General features: G+C 44.2%; 1 protein-coding gene across 2 annotated transcripts in view; it reads right to left on the minus strand.

Annotated features, from left to right (window-relative positions):
* Positions 1-25,540, minus strand: part of UXS1 (UDP-glucuronate decarboxylase 1) — a 96,334-nt gene that overhangs the window by 31,625 nt on the left and 39,169 nt on the right. For both annotated transcript variants that reach the window (XM_060610059.3, XM_060610068.3), the window contains exons 6-7: positions 16,318-16,498; positions 2,192-2,296 (exon numbers count right to left, since the gene is read on the minus strand). In XM_060610059.3, the coding sequence (XP_060466042.1) occupies positions 2,192-2,296; positions 16,318-16,498 (286 nt within the window). The remainder of the gene's footprint in view (positions 1-2,191; positions 2,297-16,317; positions 16,499-25,540) is intronic.

A 25,540-nucleotide genomic window follows, 5' to 3' on the forward strand; every position in this document is an offset into this window, starting at 1 on the left:
AGCGAGGTGTCTGTGAAGTGCTGGGGCTGGGAGCTGGGTGTACGCACACAGCCTGCGGGCACTTCTGGAGGCAGCCAGGTGACACAGAAGGGCCCTGGCATGAGGGGTCCTGGGGTGTGGGTGTGGGAGCACCCAGGGGAGGAAAGCAGGGAGCCATGAAGACGCCCAAGAACAAGAGAGCAGGGCTGCCAAACAGGAAGGATCTGGAGATCATCTGTGCAAATGCCACAACATGCTGGAACAAATAAATGCTAAAAAGGGACGTAGCAGGATCTGGAATTTATAGGCTAAGGCTACCAACACCACAGGTCTGTCTCTTTCTCTCCTATTTCAGCCCTCGGAAGTCTGCCGAGTGATCACTGTACCACATCACTGCATAGACATATCGGTAGCAGTTTCAAAAGGAAGGACCCCAGGATGTTTTTGTTTTTTTTTTTGTAATACACTTTTGAGGTAACTGTAGAGTCAAATGTGGTCATACAAAGTCAACAGAGAGAGACCCTGCATAGCCTCTACTGAATTCCCCCCAACAGTAAAAGGCTGCAAAACCAGAGTACAATATCCCAAGCAGGACACTGACATGGATACACTCAGGACCCAGAGCATCTCCATCATCGTGAGGACCCCTCGGCGGGGAGCCAGGGGAGCCCCACCTGTGTTGTTCTAGTGCCCAGATGTTTATGCAGAGACTGGACAAAGGGGTCTCATCTTGAAGAAACCGAGCACGGGCCCAGAGAAGTGGGGAGCCACAGAGAGGGAAGGGCCCCACCAGGAAGAGGCCAGGGCGGGGTTCACTGCATCTTGTCTCAAGTGCAAAGCGATTAATGACAGCACCTCTTTCCGTCTGGAATATGAAGTCCCTCTTAAGTCTTTGCGGCCGAGCGACCGTCCCCCACCTTCAGCTTTTGTCCCTGTCATTCCTGAAAGGAGTTTATCATTCCTTCAGGACTTCCAGGTCCAATCTCACCCATGGCCCACGAGTCCCTTCTGCCTGGAACTCTAACAGCATTTCACTGGCACCTCCCTTTGGGAACATTCCCTTCCTCCTTGGTGTCACTGGTGCCTGGGCCCATGTATCGCCTTCTCCAGGAAACACCAAGTTCCCTGTCAAAAGACAGGACGGTGCCTGGGCACAGTGACTGCACAATGGATGCTATCTTCTTAAACATCACATGCTTGGTGGCTCCTCTGTTGTATCTCACTTGGGTACGAAGGAGGCGGCTGGGGCGGCAGAGGGAGTGTGGGGAGGGGTGGGAGCAGCAGGCAGCTCTACCAGTGTCTTACCTCTGAGCAGAAGGGAGACCCTGTTCTGTCTAGTGACCAGGGCAGGGGTTGTAACAAAGGGAACAAAGCCCCTTCTACACTAGGAGAATGAATCATCTATTTCTTGCAGAGCTGGACCCCTCAAACTGTTTAGTCTACGAGGACTGAAAACCAGTCTCCGGCATCCCTGTCGGTCCCTTGTCTCCATGCTTCCCTCGAATTACAATTTAGTGCTGCATTTCCCAAACCCATTTATAGAAGCTGTCTTAAATGTTACCATAATTAAATCCATTTTTCACTTGACATTTTAAAAAGTGGTTCCTTTTTCCCCACTTTGCAACTAATCAAAACTCCCAGTTTTTGAAACCTGTGTCAAACTTGAGATGCCTTTGATTTCAAGCATTCATAAGTACGCATTATCCACAGCTACCAATCTACGGCATGTTGTTTGTAACACGCACCCGTGGCCCCCTTTGGTGAATCCCGCAGTTCAGCCTAGACTTGGGCACTCAGCTTGGACAACCCCATAAGGTCGGCTGGTTTTCTGCTCCTCCCAGGGGCACTCCTGAAACCCCCGTGCGCGCAGTCCGCACCGACCTGGCCTTGGATCAGAGTCGCCAGTGCCTCTTCCAGCTCAGAGGCACACACACCATGTATCACAGGGTAAAGTGAAGGAAGGTGTCACAGTCACACACACAGTCACAGTGACAGGTGGTCACTCTCAGGGGATTCAACTGTGGCAGTGCAGACTGGTTACTAGGATGGTGGTGTCCCCCATGACAACTCTGATGGCTCGTAAAGTCACTCCAGGGGTGAGGGAGGGGTCTAAAGTCTAAGACCAAGCTCTAACAGAACGTCGATGGCCTATGCCTGGGATTGCCTACAACATTCCCCAAAACAGCTGCAAAATAAGGGAAGGACAACTTACCTAGCATGTTTAACGTCCCGATCGTATTGGTCTTCAGCGTCTTGATGGGGTTATACATGTAGTTTGGAGGGGAGGCCGGAGAGGCCAGGTGGTATATCTGGTCAACTAAAGGAGACAAAAATGGAAGTTCGTGATTTCCACGGAAAACATTAAAAATATTCTGAAGTCCCAAGAATCAGACTGTATGATACAGGCATTTCTGTAGCACTGAAATTCTAGTTGTTACTGTTTTACTCTTCATAAAAAGTAATTTGCTTTTGCAATTAGAAGAACTTTAAACAAAAATAGAAAGTCTAATTGTCTGCAACAAAAACACATGGGGGCCCAGTAATCTGGGCCTGTTCTCTAACGAGAGTCAATCTGATTCCAGAGTTGACTGTTTTCTGAGATCTGTCCCAGATACAGCATGCAAATCAGGAGGAAGACCAATTTTTCAGACACTGAATTAAACATGAACATCCAAAGCAAGCAAGGTTTTTAATTTGTAAAACCAATCTGACATAAAAGCACTAACGTACGGGAGGAAATAATCTTTTGCTTTGTTTTTGCAAATCTTGTGTACATAAAACCAGACCCTGAGATGACAGTTGGGGGGTAGTTTCTGTTTTTCACTGACTGATTATTTTTTAATTTTTGTTTTCATTGTTTATTTTTGAGACAGAGAGAGACAGCGTGAGCGGGGGAGGGAGAGAAAGAGAGGAAGACACAGAAGCAGAAGCAGGCTCCAGGCTCTGAGCTGTCAGCACAGAGCGTGACGCGGGGCTCAAACTCACGAGCCGTGAGATCATGACCTGAGCTGAAGTGGGACGCCCAACTGACTGAGCCACCCAGGCGCCCCCTCATTGACTGATTATTTATTGAGGATCTGCTTAGTGGCTCACGAGCAAAAAGACACACTGGAAACTAACATTAATAATAAGACTTCACTCACTGAATGCCTATTTGGTGAAGGACACAGGACAAGGGTGGGGATACAATGACAAATCACCAGCTCTGGGGGATTCTGGCCTGATGAAGGAGACTGGGCAAGGGGGTCTTGCTTTGAGGTGGGCCTGGCTGTGCAGAGAGATGGGCCAGGAGCTCATTCCCGGCTGGGCTACTTGGGAGTGGGTGTGCTGCATACCAGGGACGGGAAAGGGTGAGGCTACAAGGCAAGAGTTTCTGCTGTGGCTCTGAAAGGTCTCAGTGAAAATTTGGTCCAGCTACAGCATGTGAGACTTTAAATACCAAGATAGAATCTGGATTTGCACTGACAATGAAGACCACTTAATTCAGAGCAAGAGACATTCCGAGAACCTGGATTTTGGCACCAATCACTAAGCAGCTGATAACGCATTGTAATAATCACCATAATTTTGAGGGTAAAACACCATTATTCCTGTTTTACATAAGAGATTATGAAGCTTGCAGGTGAAGCAGTTAAATAATGACAATGCCAGGATTTGAACCCAGTTCCATTTTAATCCAAACCCAGAGCTTTTTGAGCATTATACGGTATTGCCATCACTACAGTTGTAGTCGGAGGGTGGTTTTTAAAGCCACAAATGGTGAAATGACTGGGTTCTGCATGACTCCCCTGTGTACAGGCATTCACTGGAACATCCCCATCCCCAACCCTTGCTCTCCAGGGTCAGGAGCACCTGCCACACAGCAGAGAGGCCCTTGGGAAGCAATGTCTCCCTGTCAAATAGCATGTATAGGAAAGCCATCCCTCCAGACAAAGTCTATTCTGTGCCACTGCACTTCAGCTCCAGGTGAAAGAAAATGTCACCACCATCACAGCGAGCCAAGGATATGAAACACCACAGCCAAAACGAACCTCCTTGTACATGGCTTCAGCGCCCATTCAAGAGGGCCCACAGGGACCTCCTTGGCCTCCCACCCTCTTCCTAACCAGGGACCACTGCTCTCTTTTTAGGTAATGGCACATTAGGGGCTAGGTTTTAGAAACCACAGGCAAACCGGCAAACTAGGAAAAACAGTTCCCATGGTGAATTCTCCAATGTAACTTTCTCAGAAAACGTCCCCTCCCACCAAAAAATGCCCACCTTCCCCACCGACACTCACTCACCACCCATGCCCTCCTGAAAATCTCCTGTCATGCCCGGATGGCATAGGAATCACCACAGTGCCTTCAGGGGCCGGGGCTATTTCCGAACACTCACCCAGGGGTGAGAGCCGATGACAGTTTATCTTCACACAAGGGGCAGAAATGATGCCTCCACACAAGAGCATAATATTCTAGGCTGTGAGCTTGGTCTCTACTTAATTCACACTAATTATCACAGTCTTTCAAGCCCAAGCACATCTGGGAGGCTCAGTACACATGAGCCACCAAGACTAGGAGAAAGCAGAAGCCGGATGGTTCTATGAAGACAGTATCTTTGGGGAAGGGGTTCTAGGTACTGCACAGGCTCATGGAAAAACCTGGTAAGGATATGTTTTTCCAATACCATGACCATCCCTCAAGAAAGCAAAAACAACATGTAAAAGACTATAGGCCCCATCTTCTGGATTATTTACAAGGCTTCTTTTTTGCCAAGACTATTCCAGAAAACTTCTGATGTGGTTGCTTTAAAAAGTCTTAATTTTGGGGATGCCTGAGTGGCTCAGTCGCTTAAGTGTCCAACTCATGATTTTGGCTCAGCTCACGATCTCATAGTTCATAAGTTTGAGCCCCGCATTGGGCTCTACGCTGACGGCATGGAGCCTGCTTGGGATTCTGTCTCCCTCCCTCTCTGTCTCTCCCCTGCTTGTTCTCTATCTCTCTCAAAATAAATAAAAAAATTAAAAAGTCTCAATTTTTTTAAAAAGAAGATACTTCTGCAACACTATATCAAAATCTCAATAGCGATTTTTGCAGATACAGAAAAAAAAAATTCTGAAATTCATATGGAATTTCAAGGAACACTGACTAGCCAAAACAATTTTGAAAAAGAGGAACAAAATTGGAAGACTTACATTTCCTGATTTCAAAACAGTACAGAACTACACTAATCAAAGCAGTGTGTTACTGGCATAAAGACAGATGTATACACCAATGGAATAGAATACAAAGTCTAGAAATAAAGCCTTGTATACATAGTTCAGTGATCTTTGATAAGAACACCAAGTCACTCAATGAAGAAAGCACAGTCTCTAACTGTCAGTTGGGAAAACTGAGTATCTACATGCAAAAGAATAAAATTTTATTCTTATCTTACGCTATGTACAAAAGACCTAAATGTAACACCTAAAACAATAAAACTCTTAGAAGAAAACAGGAAGAAAGCTTCATGACATCATGGCAAAGATTTCTTGGGTAGGACACAAAAAGCAAAGGCAACAAAACAGAAGCAAAAACAGAAAAATAGGAGTACATCAAACTTAAAAACTTTTCTGACAGAATCGCAGGACACAATTAACAGTAAAAAGGCAAACTATACAATGGAAGAAAATATTTACAAGCCATATATATGAAAAGGTGTTAATATCCAGAATATATAAAGAACTCTAAATCAACAGAATCAAATAACTGAAAAAATGGCAAGGCACTTGTATGCCCAAAAATGATATACAAATAGCCAACAAGCATATGATAAGAGGCTCAACATCATTAATCATCACAGAAATGTAAATCAAAACTACAATGAGGTATCATTTCACACCCATTAGGATGGCTACTATTTAAAAAAAAACAAAACAGGGGCGCCTGGGTGGCGCAGTCGGTTAAGCGTCCGACTTCAGCCAGGTCACGATCTCGCGGTCCGTGAGTTCGAGCCCCGCGTCAGGCTCTGGGCTGATGGCTCGGAGCCTGGAGCCTGTTTCCGATTCTGTGTCTCCCTCTCTCTCTGCCCCTCCCCCGTTCATGCTCTGTCTCTCTCTATCCCAAAAATAAATAAAAAACGTTGAAAAAAAAAATTTATAAAAAAAAAACAAAACAAAAACAAAACAACAAGTGTTGTTGAGGATGTGGAGAGAATGGAACCCTTGTACACTTTGGCGGTGACAGAAAATGGTGCTGCCACTATGGAAAACAGTGTGATGATTCCTCAAAGTCTTAAACACAGAAGTAATGTAAGAACAGGAATCTCACTTCTGGGTATATGCTCAAAAGAACTGAAAGCAGGGTCTCGAAGAGAAATTTATAAACCCATGCTCATAGCAGCACTCTTCACAATGGCCCCCAGTAGATGCAACCTAAGTATCCACAGATAGATGAACAGATAAACAAAATATAGCATTAGCGTGCACGTGCGTGCGCGCACACACACACACACACACACACACTGAAATATTATTCAACCTTAAAATTGAAAAAAATCCTGTCACATACTTACAACATAGATGTACTTTGAGGACATCACCCTAAGTGAAATAATCCGGTCATGAAAAGTAGGATTCCACTTACACGAGGTACTTAGAGTCGTCAAACTCAGAGACGCAAGGTAGAACAGTGACTACCAGGAGGAGCGTTACTGTTCAGTGGGTCCAGAGTTGCAGTTTTGCAGGTGAAAAAGTTCTGGAGAGCTGTCCTAACATAATATGTTTAACACTATAGACTAGTACACTTGAAATCAATGGTTCATATGGTAAAAAACAAAGTAAGATACTGATGAGCCATAAAAGCAGATGAAAAAGAGTATTAGTGGAAAAAGGGTATAACTTACTAAAGCTGAAGTCAAAATGAATAGTTTTTTGTGTACATATGTGTTCTCTTCCCTTTCTCTACTCTGGGAATATAAGAGCTAAAAATAAGGCTCATGAGCCACTGCCAGTCATTCAAGATTCTCAGTCAATCCTTGCTATGTATCTGTCACCCAGTGAAGCTTTCGCGTGAAAGATGCCTAGACCCCTGGCATCCAGGGGCAGACGTCTCAGGCAGGGAGACTGTGGACCTTTATAGACAAGATACTTTTAAAGCCACATTTGAAGACTACTAATTTAAAAGTAGAACCCACACTTTTGAAAGACCAATCTTTCTTTAAGAAAACACAAAACCTTTGAAAATTATTTATAGTCTGTTAATATGCAAGTTTGTTAAGAGCGTCTATCTAAATAAGAGGAAAATCCTAGGATTGCTTTCTCACCCTCCCCCCTCCCCCAAGTTACTCGCAGTTGATAAGTAGCTGAAAATAAGAAGCAAACAAAGATTTTACTGTGAGACCTGTAAGTTAACAAGACAGGTCTCACAAAATGCCATCATTTTAAGGCAGTTTAGTCCTTTCCAGCTTACAGACAGGACCGGTAACAGCAGTCTGTTCGTGCTCACCTGCTTCAAAGCTCAAGAACACAGGTGTATGTAGCTGACCACTAACTCCACATTCAGCTACAGCATTTCCAATTATTTTTTTTATTTTTTAGTTTATTTATTTTGAGAGAGAGGGGGAGAGAGAGTGCAAACATGAGTGGGGGAGGGCAGGGAAAGAGGGACAGAGAGAGAATCCCAAGCACGCTCTGCTCTCTCAGTGTAAAGCCTGGCACAGGGCTTATTCCCATGAACCACGAGATCATAACCGGAACCAAAAATCAAGAGTCGGGACACTTAACCGACTGAGCCGCCCAGAAGTCCTTGCATTTTCTCTTTATAAAACATCTCATCACACCCCACTGCTTCTCTCGGGCAGAAGCAGGCCAGATCCACAATGCAGTAAATCTGGCCGAACCTTCAGAGCTGAGTGCCACCCCAAAGAGCCTACTCGCGCGTGCCTGGAACTGAGCTTGCGACCTCCGGATTTCTGCTCATGCAGGTGCAGTTGCCACGTGCTCCCCAAAGACCGTGCAAATCGAGGGTACGGGTTGTGATCTCACAGAAGACATCATTCAGCACTGCTTTTACTCTTGAGGTGACAACCTATGCAGCGAAGAAAGGAAGGTCCCCAAAGCATCAAAGACCGCGGGAGAAAAGGGTGCCCTGAGAGCCCATCCCTTGTGAGTCTGACATCAAATAAAAGGTGCAAGCATTTCTTATCCGCTCCATCTCCTTTGCATATGCAGAATCCATACTTTCTCCTGCAAGGCTCAATTCAGATGTCAGTTTGTGTGGGGAGCCTTCTTGCAGGCCCTGGTCAGAGATAATCACTCTTACCACCGGCTGCCTGTGCCACTGGTTAATTACTGCGTTCTGCCTTGTCAAGTGCTTCCTACACATCCTGTTCACCAGATGAAAAGCTCACTGAGCACACGAAGCAATCCTTTTTCCTCAGATCTCCACACAGCTTTGCTCTCTGCAGCAGGGGGGCCGCCCTTGTTACCTATGAGCACACATGAAGGAAGATTCCTGGGCAGACCTAATGCATCAGAATGGCTAGACAGGCCTAGGAATCTGCCATGGAAAATAAATTCCCCTACATGGCGCCTTGGCCGGGGCCAATTTGGGAACGGTGCTCACTAAAAGTTAGCTGAGTGAAGAGACGAGCCATAGACTGGGGCCTTTTCATTCAAAAGACTATTCCATCTGCTAGCTCAGCCTGAGTGCAGCTTCTGTTACCCCTTGGAAAGGCTAGTAAGTAAGGTATGCCCTATAAAAACTATGTCATGATGCCTAAGTAGCAACACTGATGCACTGAAGAGGAACCTGAAATCCTATGAAAATCATTTCCAACAGCCCCTCCTTCCCATGAGAACGTGTTCTGCCTATAGCATTAATGACAGTAACTCTGGTTCCGGTCCTAAAAAGGACCACACGATGGAGGCTGTTGACTAACTATCCGGGTAAGGAATTACGAAGAGGAGGGGGGGGGGGGGGGGGACTTTAGAACACGCATAACATAAATAATCGGAATGAGAGGTGCTACGAAAGTACTAAGTAATATTAATAATAACAGAACAGTAAAGTTAACCCTCACATCCCAGAGGGGGAGAAAAGCCCTCAAAAAAATGTCAACTGCCTTATCAAAAAGTACACCAAAAATGAGCGTGGCATTCAAAAATCTAAGTTCAGGGGAGGGAGAGGAAGAAACAAGTAGAAAGGCATGCCCTCTCATTTGCTGGAGCTGTGCCTCTGGACTTGACCAACACGTGACCGTCCTGCGACCCTGTCACGTTTTCCAGGGCCATGTGCTGTAATCATGGAGAGAAAAATAGGAGCCTGAGAAATGAGCCCTAAAAGATTAGCTCAAATTAATGATCAAGAAAGGGAAACAGTAAAGCAAGCCAGTATTTTCCTTTTTCACAGAATTTCCTTAAATAGGTCCAAAACAGTATGCCTGCCAAAACACAGGACATTATTTTCATGCTGGGAAGAGGATGGGCCAGGGGAGGGTATGGCAGAGGCTCGTTCGGCCCCACCACGGATTCTGAAAATAATACTGCAACTACACGCACCACAACGAACGTTTTATATGTTTTCAAGATGAATTTCACTGTGCCTGCAGTCCACACAGATGATATACAAATATAGAAGGAATAAGGTGTAGAAATTGAATGACTCCTGAGAAACCCCAAATTGTTCAGGTTCCATGAAAAAAAACGAGCGTGCTCTCCTACCAAAGGCGAAATCCACATAAAAGCCTACTGAATGTTTACATCTCCTGGTGATTTATTTATTATTTATTTGGTTTTTTTTGGCGCAACTTCCTAGCATAGCCCAGTCCAACCGCCTCCCTGTGCCAGAGCCACACCTTACTTAACTGGTAAGGAGTTGCACCCTGCAGCTTTGGAAAAACTACAAAATAAAACAAAAGGTTGATTCTTGCTGTGAACTTGTGGGATTATTTAGCATACAGCAGAACCCCGACGTAAAGATACTCCTTACACGTTTTCTTTCCCTGCAGTCCAGGCTGGAGCCCTGCCACAAATACTACACAAGGTGTCCCTCTCTGCAACATGGAATAACGCGAGGCCTAACCCTTGTCCCCCAACACCAGTATTTACGATGGAAAACAGGATTTAAGAAGATACATAACGTTTCAGTGTAAAGACCAAATTTCTCTTGGCACAAAGAACTCAAACAGTGGGATTTTGCCTTCATTTCATATCAAATAATATTGACTTAATACGAAGGGAAGACTGTGCATGCCAGAGGTCTGGCTCAGCCCCAGGACCCAAAGTTATGGTCAGTGCTGCTGCCTGTCAATTTCCTGCAGCTGGCAGCCACCCGCACCTCCCCTGGAATCTCCTCCAAGTGCCAGGGGGTCACTGTGATAACACCATGGTGAGAAAGCACCTATGATGCCAGAGATTCACTGCAGGATTTCCCCATGGCTCCAAGCTGAACAAAGCGGGGGATCTCGGATCTGCAGCCTCTACATTTTATGTTAACATTTGCAACAAACACTGAAAGAGAGAAAAAATTTTCTAAATTATAATTCAACAAAAATATTCTAATCAGAACAGCACTCCTCAAATACCTACGTCAACATGGACCCAGTGTCCTTGGCAAACACAGTTTCTATCCATCTTTCTTGAACAATTCTGGGGGATCTGGGTGTGACAGTCCAGCCTCTCCTGTCTTCCCTGTCTTGGTGCCCACCTCTCCTGGCCCTGCACAGGATCTCCACACCTGGGTACAAGGTGGGTAATAGGGCTCCACGCACTGGTTCCCTCACCTGCACATGAGGATAATAAATGCCTACCTCACCCATATGTTGAAAGAATGAAATCTGTTCATTATACACAGTGATTAGAATAGTGCCTGGAACACAGTGAGTATTCATTAAGTGTTTGCAATTGTTATTTTCTGCTTTCATTGTTCTGGACCTCTTACTCAGGTACTGCATGTTCCAGGACCGGGCTTCCCATGACGCAATGGACGTCTCTGTTGTTTTCTGTCCTCTACAGAGATGTTGGTCTCAAGGTTGCTGCTTGTACAGATGGCGGACAAGTAAACTGGAACAGCTTTTGGGAGGGGCCCAGGCTATATATACATCAGGAGCCTGGACATGAGTCTAAGACAATGACAACAGTGACTTCGATGTGTATACGGGGTGGCTTTCTCAAGCAAGGTTCATAATGGCCCCATACTTGCAAACTTGCAGACACCCGAGACAACACCAATAAAACTATGTGAAATTCACATGATGGGGAAGTGCTAATAAAATAACCTCCTGAACACACAGCTTAGTCTAGCCTACCGCACACATGCTTAGAACGCTTACATTAGCCCACAGTTGGGCAAAGCCTACTTTGTAAAAAGCATTGAATATTTCCTGTACCTTGTTGAATACCGTACTGAAAGCAAAAGCAGAGAGTGGTTGTCAGTGTACCAGCTGCTGACTCTCGCGATCACTGGCTGACTAGGAGCTGTGGCCACTGCCACTGCCCGGCATCACAAGAAGACAGGACTGCATGTCCTCAGCCCGGGAAAAGATCCAGATTAAAACTCTGAAGCATGGTTTCCACTGGATGTGTACTGTGACCACACCATCGTAGAGATGGAAAATCTTTAAGTGGACCATCATTAAATCGGGGACCATCTATACCTCCATCCTCCTTCAGCAGTGTCTGCTCCATTCTGAAAACCCTCCAGGGTCAGTGCTCGGTTTCCTGTGTGTCTTTAATCCTTGCCTGAACGGTCACAACGTTCTTTCTTTAGACATCTTCCCTTCTCACTGAGCCCACCCGTGGCCAACACCTGCCCAGCAGGCCTCCAGGCTGGAACGAGGGGGCTGTCCCAACGCTGCACCTCATTTTCACCATCTCCATGGCCTGGCATCTCCCTCGCAAAACCCAAACACAACCCGCTACCCACCAACTCTCGCTTCTCCGAAACTTCCCCATGTCCTAAATAGATGGGCTGGAAGAAGAATTAACTTTGCTCCTTCCAGAGCTCAATACAGATTCACCTTCTGAAACTTAAATGGTAACATCTGGTAAAATCCAGAGTTCTTTTCAAGCAATATAAAACCAGATCAAGTTATTTCAGTGGGTATTACAATTCCTTCCAAAGAAGCGCTATCTCTTCTCTACAGCGCAGCCCAGACAATGCAGAGGCCTCTAACATAACTCCTGTGACATCAGCACCTCTGGTCTAAGTCAGTTTTACGGTTAATGACCACACAGCGGTCCCCAGATTCCGCGGTACCCCATTCCCAGCCCTGACGTGCACACCCCGCGTGTGTAGCAATCACTTTCTTCCTTCCCAATTCCACCACCACAATCTGAGTCCAGATGACAGTTACTTTCCCACAACAGTTACATGGCTAATGCCCCTGCTTCTGAAACATAATGGTTATACTTTGAAAATAACAAGAGGAGGAAACCTGTGCCGAAGGGAAACCAATGAAGCTCCGCTAGGACACTGCCAAATTAAGTGACACCTCTGTGTGACACCCATTATAGTCCAAAATTTTGCCAGCTCCAGAGAAACAAACCAAAACAAATCCCATGTAATACTTTTGGAAGCTGAAGAGCGTTACTGCTATGGTGTAAATTTCAGATCAACTGGAATTTCTTTTATTAGGAAAAAGGTATGAAAAAATAGTTACGTATTAAATGCTGGGTGTACATACTTTGTAATACACTCTACCGCGCAAAGGAGGAGAATAATTTATGACATCAACAGGACATATTAACTCGTTCATCACTGCTAAAAGAACAGCGTACATTGGGGCACCTGGGTGGCTCAGTCAGTTAAGCATCCGACTCTTGGTTTTGGCTCAGGTCACGATTTCATGATCTCTCTTGGTTTCCTGAGTTCAAGCCCCCAATCAGGCTCTGTGTTGCCAGCTTGGGATTCTCTCCCTCACTTTCTGCCCCTCTCTCACTAGTGCTGTCTCTGTCTCTCTCAAAATAAATAAATTAATTAAAAAAAAAAAAAACATCTGCATACACACTACACCAATGGTAACACCGCTTCAGGTGAGTACAGGCTGTGAAATTCAATCTGAGGAAAATCTAAAGAGAAGTCTAAGTGAACTATAGCAGGTACTAGAAGCACGAGGCAATGATGGGGCACTCAAGGGTGCCCTAACTTATGTCCTCCTTTGTGTGAATGCAACACCGAGGAAAGGAGGCAAATCAAACTAAGTTCATCCGGTTAAATTCATGCTGTATCTGATTTAAGGCGAGGAAGGATTATTCCCTCTGAAACACACAACCGTACCCACACGCAGGATTGAACAATGCCCATCTTCCCATAAGGGGCTTGGATTCAGGTGGGCACTGTGGGGGTAGAAGCAGTGAGATGGGGTGATCGGGGCAGGGGTGGGCAGACTGTCACGGGCATGGAAGACTCACGCTAAAGCTGGAGAAAGTGAAACACGGGCTTGGACTACGGAGGTGGAGAAACGTCTTCTGTTCTGCCACACTGGTGCCACTCCCACTGCCAGCAAAGGACAGAAAATGTCAACCCTTCTCGTGAGCCCACGTCGTGAGTTCACGTGTGTGTTCTCCACACAGAGTCTACTTCCAGAAGCAGATGTGGCCTCGGATAGTTTTGGTGTCAAAGCCCAGAGGCAAAGCAAGTAATTTACTTACCAACATACCATTTTTACTAAGTTTTGGTTTCTCCGTAGTACTCAAATTATGTCATCAGTAGTTACATTTCACAAATGTTTACTCGCATGTGCAAAAAGGGAAAAGAGTAATAATAATAATAATAGCTACTATTTGGGGAGCACTTACTGTGGGCCAGACCTTGTGCCAAGCCCTGTGGTTTTCTACTGATGCCCTAACAGGCTTAGAGGCTACAAAAATATCCATTTATCATCTACTGGGTCTGCAGGTCAGAAGCCAGGCACCGTGTGGCTCAGCTGGTTCTCTGCTCTGCCCTCACAGGCTGAAATCAGGGTATCAGCAGGGAGGGCTGCATTCCTGCCATCAGAGGGTGATTCGAGGTGTTGGCAAAACTCAGTTCCACGAGGCTGCAGCACTGAGGTCCCCATCTCCCTGATGGCTGTCGACTGGGAGCTCCCAGAGACTGCCCGTGGGCCCTGGCTCACAACGGCCGCTTTTGAAGCCAGAAGCAGTGGGTCAAGTCCTCCTCATACCTTGAATCTTCCAGATTTCTCTACTGCCTGTCTCTCCGAGGCATCCCTTCTACCAGATCTCCCCAGCTGGCTTCTCTGCCTGCTGCTGCTGCTTTTAAGAACTCATGTGATTATGCGGGTCCACCCACATAATCCCAGGTAATCTCACTATCTTACAGCCAGCTGATTCATGGCCTCAATGCCAAGAGCAGGGCCTTTCACTGCAGCGCGTTGACTCCTGCACTTGGCAATTCTGCCTATCACATGCATGACCTCAGTTAACCCTCAGAGCAAACCCATGGTCAAGTCCAGGGGGAAAGTCAGCCAATTTATCTGTTACCTAAATAATCTGGTTCGCTTTACAAATTATAGCCTAACCCCCAAATAATCCCAGATAGATTAAATAATTAAATGTTTAAAAAGAAACAAAAATATCACACAAACCAAAAACGCCATGGCTAAATATTTCTCTATTCTTGGGACTCTTATAAGCATAAAATAAATAGAACAGCAAAGAGGGAAATAAACAGATGAGCCTAGAATTACAAAAATTAAAGGCAAAAGCCAGATTTGGGAAGAAGGGCAGGTGTTAAGTATATACCGGATGATTAACATCCCTATTATGAACTCACATAAAAAACAAACATTTTTTAAAAAAGCAAAATAAACTGTTTAGATTTCTTTTCTGAATTAACATGTTAGAAAATCTAACTTTTTTTTCTTCTGTCACCAGGAAGTCGTGGGTTTTTCTACCAAATTAGCAAACCCATCTTGTTAGCAGTTTTGGAAGCTAATGCTGAATGCCACTCATGCATTAGTGACACAGACCCCAACAAACAATGAAGGAAACGGATCAGCATTTGGCGTAATTCATATTTGAACACTTGATTAAGGAAATAAAGTTCAGACAAAGACAGTTATAAATGAAATCCTGGAGAACTTTAAGGGCAGGAGTGAATAAAGCACGGTGTCCCCATACAATGATACTGCACAGTTACACTGGCTCTCCAAGATATTTTTCATTATGCAGACGCAGGAAAATGTCCCCGACATGGTAATACTGAAAAGTAGAACGCTACACTACCCGTAGGAGGAGGAGGAGGGGCGGGTGACGAACGAGCTTTGGAGCCTGAAACCCAAGGCTGAATTCTGGCTCTACCACTAATAGCCCTATGGCTTTGGGCAGGCCACGACCCGATTCCGGTTTTCCATAAATAATCAAAACGGGATGACACCATTTACCTCTCAGGGCTCCGGTCGGATTTAAATGAGAATTAACAGCAGGTCTGCTGATCCTAGGAGGTCTGCTAGCCAAGCACCTGCTGGAGGTTCTCTTCAGTACACCTCAGACAATCTCGAAAAATGTCTACCGGAGGCCCCCCATATCAGCCTCCTGTGGCCGTTGTTGTAACTGAAGTACCATGCACCAGGTGAACCAAAACACCAGAAATTTCTTTTCCCACAGATCTAGAAAACAAGGTGTTAGCAAGGCCACACTTTCCCCAAAGGTTCTAGGAGAGAATCCCTCCTTGCCTTTGAGGTGGTCCTGAGCCTGGGGCTGCATGGCTTCAATCTCTGCCTTGGTCTTCATGGACCTGCTCTTCTCCCCATGCGTCTGTGTCTTGTCCATTCTGTCTCCTATAAAGGCACTTGCCATTTTCCAATGGCACTTCCACACGTATATTTCCATATGGCCCACCCGGGTAATCCAGGCTGAGCTCATCTTGAGATCCTTAACTTGATTATGTCACCAAACATCTTTCCCCGACATAAGACCACACTCACAGGTTCCAGGGGTTAAGCCATATGTTTGGGGGGATCCATCCGGCCCACTGCAGTGCCCAAACCCGCAAAGTTTGTGGAGTGGCAAAGTTAGATGTGGAATTTCACTACTAGTGCCACATTCCACACCAGCCGGTGCCCCGCATGAAGCTACGAGTACTGTCACACGAGTGACAGCCACCAGACCTGCCGTGCAGTGGGGAGGACTGTGCACTACACAAGCCCTCCTTGAAAGGACCGCTATGTCCAAAGCCAGGGGTGTTCGGAATAGCGAAGTCAAATATCCACGCTGCCGTAACTGTTCTCTCATTGCAGAAACTAGGATAGTGCCTTGTACCTGGTGAGACTACTTCAGAAAGAAGGCAGAGCCCAAACTCACTGTGGCCAGGCCGGTTGGCTGCTCTGGGGAGCAGCCCCACCACGCTCATCGCGCTGTTGATGTGCGCTTTCGCTTACCTTCGATGTAGAGTGGCTCCACCACGTCGTGGTTAATCAGCTCGAAGTTCTCGTGGCCGATCCAGTGCTCCACATTCCTCTTCCTGCCAGTGAAGAAGTTGTCCACCACAGTCACCTCGTGGCCATCCATCATGAGCTTGTCCGTGAGGTGGGAGCCCACGAACCCCGCTCCTCCGGTTATCTGCACCAGGACAGGGTGCCCAAGGTCCCCAGAGAAAGCACAAGAGGACACGGTGACAACCAGCTTCAAGGGGATATGCCTTTGGTGCAGCCACAACTTAACACTTGGGAGGAGAGCAAGGAAGGAGGACACTAATGGTTTCAGGGCAGCGTCCTCTCTCTTCCTCCAGAACAAGTCGTCATACTACTGTCGATTTCTAAGCAGCCTAAAAACTTAAGCTACCACCCAGTAAATATCAGTACAGAAAAGCAGCTACAAGTTTCCAAATGTCCCCTCTGACAGAGAATTTCACTTAAAAGGTTCTTATTTTATGCCGGATGGGACACTGAACATCACTTGTGTAATTCTAACACTCCTGCAGAGTTTCAGAATGTTTTAAAAAGTGATTAGAACATGCAGAGATTTGGTGAGCTACCAAATGATATGTTGTTTTTTTTTTTTAAATGTTTATTTATTTTGAGAGAGAGAGTGAGGAGAGGGGCAGAGAGAGTGAGGAGAGGGGCAGAGATAGAGGGAGGGAGAGAGAGAATCCCAAGCAGGGTCTGCACTGTCAGCACAGAGCCCAACACGGGGCTTGATCTCACGAACCATGAGATCATGACCTGAGCTAAAATCAAGAGTTATCAGATGCTTAACTGACTGAGCCACCCAGGCACCTCTGTGGCTTTTAAACTGGACACAAAAAACTCATTAAAAAAAAACTATTATCTTCCCAACTGCTTATGAGAACAAATGAATAAGCAATAGCTACTGTCTTCAGACCTAAACCCTAAGTGATTGAGGTCCACTGTTCGGTCAATGTCTGAGCAGGAGCACAAACACTGCGTGGGGTCCACCAACGGGCCTACAGGGACACGATGCAGCTGTGGGGGGCAGGGGGCCAGCAATGCCATCCTGCCAAAACCGGAAGAGGCAATCGCGATTGAAAAACACAGCTTGAGGTCACAGATACTTTATTCAAATTCAATGGTGTAAGTGGAGGAGCCAGATAGAGCACGTACTGTATTTTGAGGAAAGAGTAGAAAGAACAAACTCAGAAAGCAGACTCATGAAGTCAAACTATCTTCTCTGCCGTGTTCTGTCCTCCGCCCTGCCTTCTCTGTTCCCAACGGAAAGAATTAACAGAAGGAAAAAACCCACCAATTCTCTCACTGAAAAAAGCCCAAAAGCCCCTAGGCCTATGGTTTTAAACCATTTAGTTTGCAACAAAGCCCTCTGTGATCTGACACGTAATTCCAATGCTGACCACGGGTGAGGGCAAAGCTGCCCGGGGTGAAGAAGGTAGATTTGGGAGACAGTGCAGGGGAGAAATGCCAGCCACCAGCACCAACCAGACATTTACACTTGCTCTGATGAAAATCACAGACACAGCTGACCCCTGAACAACTAGGGTGTGAAGTGCACGGGTCTACTTGTATACAGATGTGTTTGATAAATACAGTACAGTACTATGAGTGTATTTTCTCTTCCTTATGATGTTCTTAATAACATTCTGTTTTCCCTAGTTTGTTTTAAAAACAAAATACATAATACACATAACACGCAGGATAAGTGTTAATCGACTGTTTATGTTATGGAAAGGCTTCCAGTCAACAGCAAGCAAAAGGAGTCAAAAGTCACATGTGGATTTTTGACAGCCTGTGGGGGTGTCGGGGGTGGATGGTCGGCCCCTCTCGGCCCTGAGTTGCTCAAGGGTCAGCTGTATGATGGTTGAGAATGTGGATGGTTGAAAAATCCTGATGCTGAATAGCTTTCAATCAGCTGTATTCATTTAAAAAAAAAAAAAATTTATGTTTATTTACTTTTGAGAGAAAGAGACAGAGAGACAGAGCACAAGCAGGGGAGGGGCAGAGAGAGAGGGAGACACAGAATCCGAAACAGGCTCCAGGCTCTGAGCTGTCAGCACAGAGCCCAATGTGGGACTCAAACCCATGGACTGCAAGATCCTGACCTGAGCCGAAGTTGGACATTTCAGTGACTGAGCCACCCAGCCACCCCACAGCTGCATTCATTCTTAATGGAGAGCACCACTTCCTAAATCCTTTCTGCTTCTGAGGTAAGAAACAAACACCCAGAGGAACTGAATTTCTGACCAAGGTCCCCAGGTCATCAGTAATGACAGAATAAGCCCAGCCTTCCTAATTTCATATTCTCTCCACTACCTGTAGATTTGTCTGGTTCATGTTTTATTTTCAGCACCCCTGTATTTCACCTGTATACCTGAACAATGATTTGAAAAGAGAATTTTGGGGAAAGATAACTAAATTTCAACTCTTGCTCACTATATGTGCTTAACTCAGGGGATGAAAATCCATTTTATTTTGCCTTCATTTCATTGCATTTTCCCAAGCTTCCCACTTAAGTTCATAAATCAGAAAAATTACATCTTTTTAAAAAGAAATTTAACCTCTTTTAATGTAACTCTATATCCATACACAAATGTTTCTTAAACTAAGACGTTCTGTAGCATGCTAACTTTACCTCCGCATCTCATCTAAAATGACCTAGCAACGACTCAGCTAAGCAGAAATGCGGTGTACTAAATTATACACAATTGCCTCCAACATTTTACTAGTTTTAGTGGTGACATAAAATTGCTGGAAGCACCTTAGCCCTCCTTAAAATGCATTTGAACTGTTTTTTCTTGAAGAATTCCTTTCTACAGAAAATACTTAAAGATTTATGTAACATAGCTGGCTCTCCCTAATCAATTTCAGTCCGTTAGGCAAGCATTTCAAACAGAAACAAGACTGGCAGAAGCCCATCACTTACAAGCTTCCTCAGGAAAACTAACTACCAAACCCGGGCCTACCCTCCCAATAACTAGGAGGTAACATCGAAGAAGACAGTAGGAAGAAAGGACAGGAGACCTCTTATGCTGAAATTGACTGTGCTCCACGCAGCTTTGCAGGGCTCTGCAGTTAGCAGCTCATCTCCACTGCTTGTACTTCTGCGCTGGTGGGAGCTCACAGGCAGGGAAAGTGGTCCTGCTCAAGGGTGGCATTCAAACTCATGCTGCTCAGTAAGTCAGCAAGAAGAATGCCTTTCTGAACAAACCTCTTCTCTGTGCTAAGGCTCCAACAATCACTGAAAAGGCTTTGGGTTTTAGCAACAACATGGCACCAGATGACTCTGAAATGTGGCTTAACCTATGAGCCAGCAGATGAGTGAAGAACACTCAGTCCATTTATTGTGGCTACATGTAAAGTGGCTCTCGGCATCAGCAGGGAGATCATCTCACGTGGAAATAATAATAACCCTTGCAAGGCTGTGCAGGGTTCATATACTAGTGCATGGTAATAAACATTCTGATTGCTCTGACATGTGGTAGCAGAGAGATCAGAAAAATTAACTTTTCTCTGCTGCTGAAGACATGGATGTATTTCTCAAGTCATGCTTAAATGCCTACACGTTTTTGATACGATAGAAATAACCCAAAAAGATGGGTGTACAAGTATAACAGACTTTAGAGTCTGCTCAGGGTGAGATTTATGTAAACCATCTAAAAAGGCACAAGGTCTTCTATAACTTCCAGAAGAGAAAGGCAATTATGTGGTATAAGTAGTTTAACAATGATTTAGGAGTATTACTTGGCTGTTTGGGACAAGTAGTCCTACAGCCTAAACAACGGGTAAAAAGAACAGAAAAGCTTGTGCACCAACCACTTATATATCAAGGTCACAGATAAAGCATTTCCTGCAGAATGGCACTGTGAGGTGCTCCACAGACCTGTCCCTCAGCAAAACCATAACTGGGGAGGATCAATTAAAAAACCTAACCAGTTAAAGTCTTTGGAAATTGTCCTAAGGGTATACATACAGCAGATGAAGAAACGCTTATTCAAGAAAATCTACACAAATTCAGTAAGAACAGTGAGAATCTGTGACACTTGAGCCATGGACCACTCCCTCCTTCCACCCTACAAGCCCAGAGTTCAGAGTGGATGAGTGTTAGGTGTGGCCAAAACAATGGAGCTGGCAGCCAAAAGATCATGGTATCTCACCAGGAAGGGCAGGGCTCAGGCCTTTCTGATTCCCTCCAGTGGTGAGCTGCACAGGCTAAATTCCTAAGGTGTGAGCCAAGTGGTTAAGACCTTCCTCCTCCAGCTCCCACTCACAGGGCAGAAGCTCTACCTACCCCAGGCAGGGCAGGCGGTGAACGCATGAATAATGGGACCATGGTCACCCTTGCCCAAGCTCAGTCAAGGAGTGGATTCGATGTGCAGAGAGGCCAGGCAAGAAGACCAGGGGCACTGTTCCTGCCTGCCCCCTGCATGTAAGCAAGAATGTCACTCCCTCCTCCAGTTCCACAGCAGTGACTCAGAGATTTTCCCCTGGGGACAGAGGCAGTCACTAAAAACACAGAGCTCCAAAGCTCCCACAGGGGTATAAACTAAGTTTGAAAGACAACGTGGGAAAGTTCAAGCATAAAGGTGATCTCAAGCATAATGAATGGAGATTTGAAGTGGTAAGCAACAGAAAGGAGCCTGGTAGCTCTCTGAGAACAAGCTTGAGCACAGGCTGGCCAGTTTAGTACAGAGAACCAGGGAAAGACACACCTAAGAGCCCTCCCGGGCTTAACAATCGGCCTAAAAATCTACCTCTGCAAAGGGGCCAGAATTTAACTGGATCCGACTGAGGAACGATTTATAACACAAAGCACTGATTAAAGCATAGTTTGCTCAACTAGAGATTACTGGAGCCTAAAAGTTGGTGTGGATACCACACAAGGCAGACAGCTTAACAGAGAAATCAAGCTAAAAGATGGTCACCAAGAGCCCTGCTAGAACCACTGCCATCCCAGGGTGACTGTGTCCATCCCCAAGCCTGCAGCCTCTGAGCAGTGCCCGTCAGAGCTTCACCCCCCAGGGAACGCACGTCACTGAAAGAGACCAGCCAAGATACTCAACAGATAAACAAACAGGCAAAAATGAAACAAGGCTTAGGGAAAGGGGAGAACAGTATCCAGAGTTGCTACAATATACTACCTAAAATACCCAGGTTTCTACAGAAAATGTTGAGACTGGCAAAGAAACAGGAATGTGTGACCCGGACACAGGGAACACCACCAGGCCCATCCGTGCGCGGGCCCAGCTACCACGTTTACCAGAGTCTTCAAGTCAGCCATTATAAATAAGTTCACAGAATGGAAGGAAACCATGCTTTAAGAAGTAAATAAAGACTAAAAAGGGAAAAATTATAAAATAGAAACAAATGGAAATTTGGGGGTTGACAAATATAGGACAATTCACTAGAGAGATTCAACAACTGACTGGATCTGGCAGAAGAAAGAATCAGCAAACCTGAAGATACATCAAGAGAGTTTATGCAACCTGAAGAGCAGAGAGAAAAACGAAAGGAAAGTGAATAGCCTCATCCCAGTCTGAGACGCCAATAAGCTCACCAACAGGCACGTAAGGGGAGCACCAGAAAGGAAGAAAGAGAGGAACCGAAAAATTATTTGAAGAAATAATGGCTGAAAAGTTCTCCAATCCCATGAAACACATGAATCTATACATTCAAGAAGCTGAACAAACTCCAAGTAGGATAAATGCAAATATGAAGCATGAACCCATATCACACTAGAAACGCTGAAAATCAGAGACAAAGATAAAGTTTTGGAAGCAGTTGTACTGGGTTAAGACACTGTCCTACAAAAGTTATATCCTTCTTGGAATCTCAGCACAGGACCTTATTTGGAAGTTGGGTGATCGCAGGTGTCATCAGTTTGAGATAAAGTCATACTGGAGTAGAGTAAACCTTGAATCCAGTATGAGACACACGGGGAGGGCACCATGTGATGATGGAGGCCAAGACTGGGGAGATGTATCTACAAGTCAAGGAATCAAGGACGGTAGCAACACCAGAAGCTAAGAGAAAGGCATAAAACAGATTTCCTCCTAGAAACTTCTGAGATAGCACAGCCCTGCCAATACCCTCACATTAGAATTCTAGCTTCCACTACTGGGAGAGATTCAATTTTGCTTGTTTTAAGCTACTGAGCTTGTAACTGTGACAGCAGCCTTTGGAAAGTAAACAGAGACAAAGGAAAGGACTCAAGTACAAGGAAACCCCCAACATGATTAACAGCTGACTCTCCATCACAAATAATGGAGGAAGCAGTAGGGTCATTAACATATTCAATGTGCAGAGAGAAAACTGCCCGCCAAGAATTTTATGTACTACCAAAACTTCTAAAAATAAAAATAAATAAATAAACAAAAAATGAGAGTATTCATTGCTAGCAGCCCTGCCATTCAAGAAATACTAAAGGATGTTCTTCAGGCTGAAAGCAAATTATCCCAGAGAGCATTTCCCACAGAGGAAACAAAAGGGGAAGGAACAAATAATTAGTAATTATAAAAGACAATGTAATTGCACTTTTTCCTTTCCACTCTTAATTGATTTAAGGACTAAATTGTACAGCACAACAATGTGAATGCACTTAAAGCCACAGAACTATATACTTAAAATGGCTAAAATGTGGGGCACCTTGGGTGGCTCAGTAGGTTAAGCAACCGACTCTTTGATTTCAGCTTGGGTCATGATCGCAGGCCCATGGGATCAAGCCCCGCAACAGGCTCTGTTCCAGTTGTGGAGCCTGCTTAAGATTCTCTCTCTCCCTCTCTCTGTGCCCCTCCCCCCACCCCGACACTTGCAAGCATGCTTTCTCTCTCAAAAAAAAAAAAATGGTGAAAATGAAAAACCATGTTATGTATATTTTACCACCACCACAGCAAAACAATTGTAAAAAATAATAACGTGAATTACTGTATTACTTGCCCTGTAAAATATAGAAATCTATCTGACAACAGAATGAAGAGGGTAGGTGGGAGCAAAGTTGTATTGCAGTAAGGCAATGACACCAAAAGTTTACTCAAACCCACAGGAACAAATGAAGGAAACCAGACAAGGTAATTACAAGGTTAATGTAACAAATTCTGCAAATGTCTCTTTACTCTCCTTCATTCACTCAGCTTATTTAAAAGATGTAAAATTACATAAATATAAAATAATTATAACAATGTATTATGGGGTTTGTAACATGAACTGAAGTAATACATAAAATGGATAGAAATAATATCACAAGAAGGGGTAAAGGTAGTAAACTACGTAGGAGTGGCAGGTTGACATCTCACTGGATCTTAAGTCTACATCTCAGGGTAAATCTGAAGTAGAGTATCATAAGTTAAGATGTACATGGTAAGCACTAGAGTAAGTAGGAACAGAATGAATTTTTAAAATACATAAAAAATAATTAACGAAATTCAAATTACACATAAGAAAACATTTACTTAATGCAAAAGAAAAGAATGGAAAATGAGAGAAACAAAGATATGAGGCATACAAGAAACACAAAGGAAAATGTGTTGTAACTCCAACTATGTCAGTAATAACATTAAGTGTGAATGGATTCAGCAAACACCCAAAAGGCAGAGATTGTCAAATGGGAGAAAAACAAAACAAAACAGGATCCAACTATATGAAGTCTTAAGGGAATACACTGAAGACCCAAAGATACAATGTGTTGAATGTAAAAAGATACAAAACACAGCATAGAAAAATAATAAGAAAGTTGGAGTGGCTTTGATGGTATCAGACAAAATAAACTTTAAAACAAAAAATGTTACGAGATACAGAGGGGCATTCTATAATGATAAAATCCATCAAGTGAATGTAATAATTATAAACACTTACGTACCTAACAACAAAGACTCAGAATATACAAAGCAAAAGTTGAAAGAATTAAAGAAATAGAGATTTTAACAACAATAATTGGAGGCATCAACACCTCACTCCCAATAATAAACAGAACTACGCAGAAGATTAGCAAGGAAATAAAAAGACTTGAAAAACACTGAAACCTGCTAGACCTAGACCTAACAGATATCTTTATCCGTAGAACACTCAACAACAACAACAGTCCTTTTAAGAGTATATGAGGGACGCTGGGCTGGCTCAGTGGGCAAAGCATGTAACTCTTGATCTCTGGATTGTGAGTTTGAGCCCCCACGTTGGGTGTAGAGATTACTTAAAAATAAAATCTTAAAAAGAAAAAAAGAAAGAAAAAAAAAAGAAAAAATTCTTCAGGACAAAATGCAAAAATATTCTCCAGGACAGACCATATTCTAGGCCATAACACAAGCCTCAATAAATTTAAAAGGAAAGGATTTGAATCATACAAAGTAAGTTCTCTGACTCTAATGGAGTGAAATTAGATCTCAAAAACAAAGAAATCTGAGAAATGCACAAGTACACAGAATTTAAACAGCACACTCCTAGATAACTAATGGATCAAAGAAAAAGTTACAAGGAAAATTAGAAAGTATTTTGAAATCGGTGAAACAAAGAAACAGCACTTAGGGTAGGCAGCTAAAGCAATGTAATTTCTAAAGAGATACAAACAACCACAACTAACTCAAGAAAAAATGGAAAATCTGAACAGGTCTATAGAAAGAGATTGAATTAAAAATGTTAAAAAAAAAAAAAATTAACAACAAAAAAGCCCAGATAACTTCTGTGGTGAAATTCACCAAACGCTTCAATGAGAATTAATACCAAATATTCACAAAAGCATCTCAAAAAACAGAAGAGGAGGGAACATTTCTCTACCTATCCTATGAGGTCAGTATTACCCTAGTACCAAAACCAGCTAAAGACATCATAAAAAAAGGAAAATTACAGACCAAAATGTGTTACAAATACAGGCATAAAAATCCTCAACAAAATGCTAGCAAATGAAATCTACCAATATATAAAAAGGATCATACAGAGGCACCTGGGTTGCTTAGTCAGTTAAGTGACCGACTTCAGCTCAGGTCATGATCTCACCATTCGTGAGCTCGAGACCCGCATCAGGCTCTTGTGCTGACAGCTCGGAGCCTGGAGCCTGGAGCCTGCTTCGGATTCTGTGTTTCCCTCTCTCTCTGCCCCTTCCCAACTCATGCTCTGTCTCTCTCAGTCTCTCAAAAATAATAAATAAATGTTAAACATTAAAAAAAAAAAGGATCAATACTCTGGTTTCTCTTCAGATCGAATAAAA

This window comes from Panthera onca, chromosome A3 (assembly GCF_046562875.1).
Source record: "Panthera onca isolate mPanOnc1 chromosome A3, mPanOnc1 haplotype 2, whole genome shotgun sequence".
In the NCBI taxonomy this organism is placed as follows: domain Eukaryota; kingdom Metazoa; phylum Chordata; class Mammalia; order Carnivora; family Felidae; genus Panthera; species Panthera onca.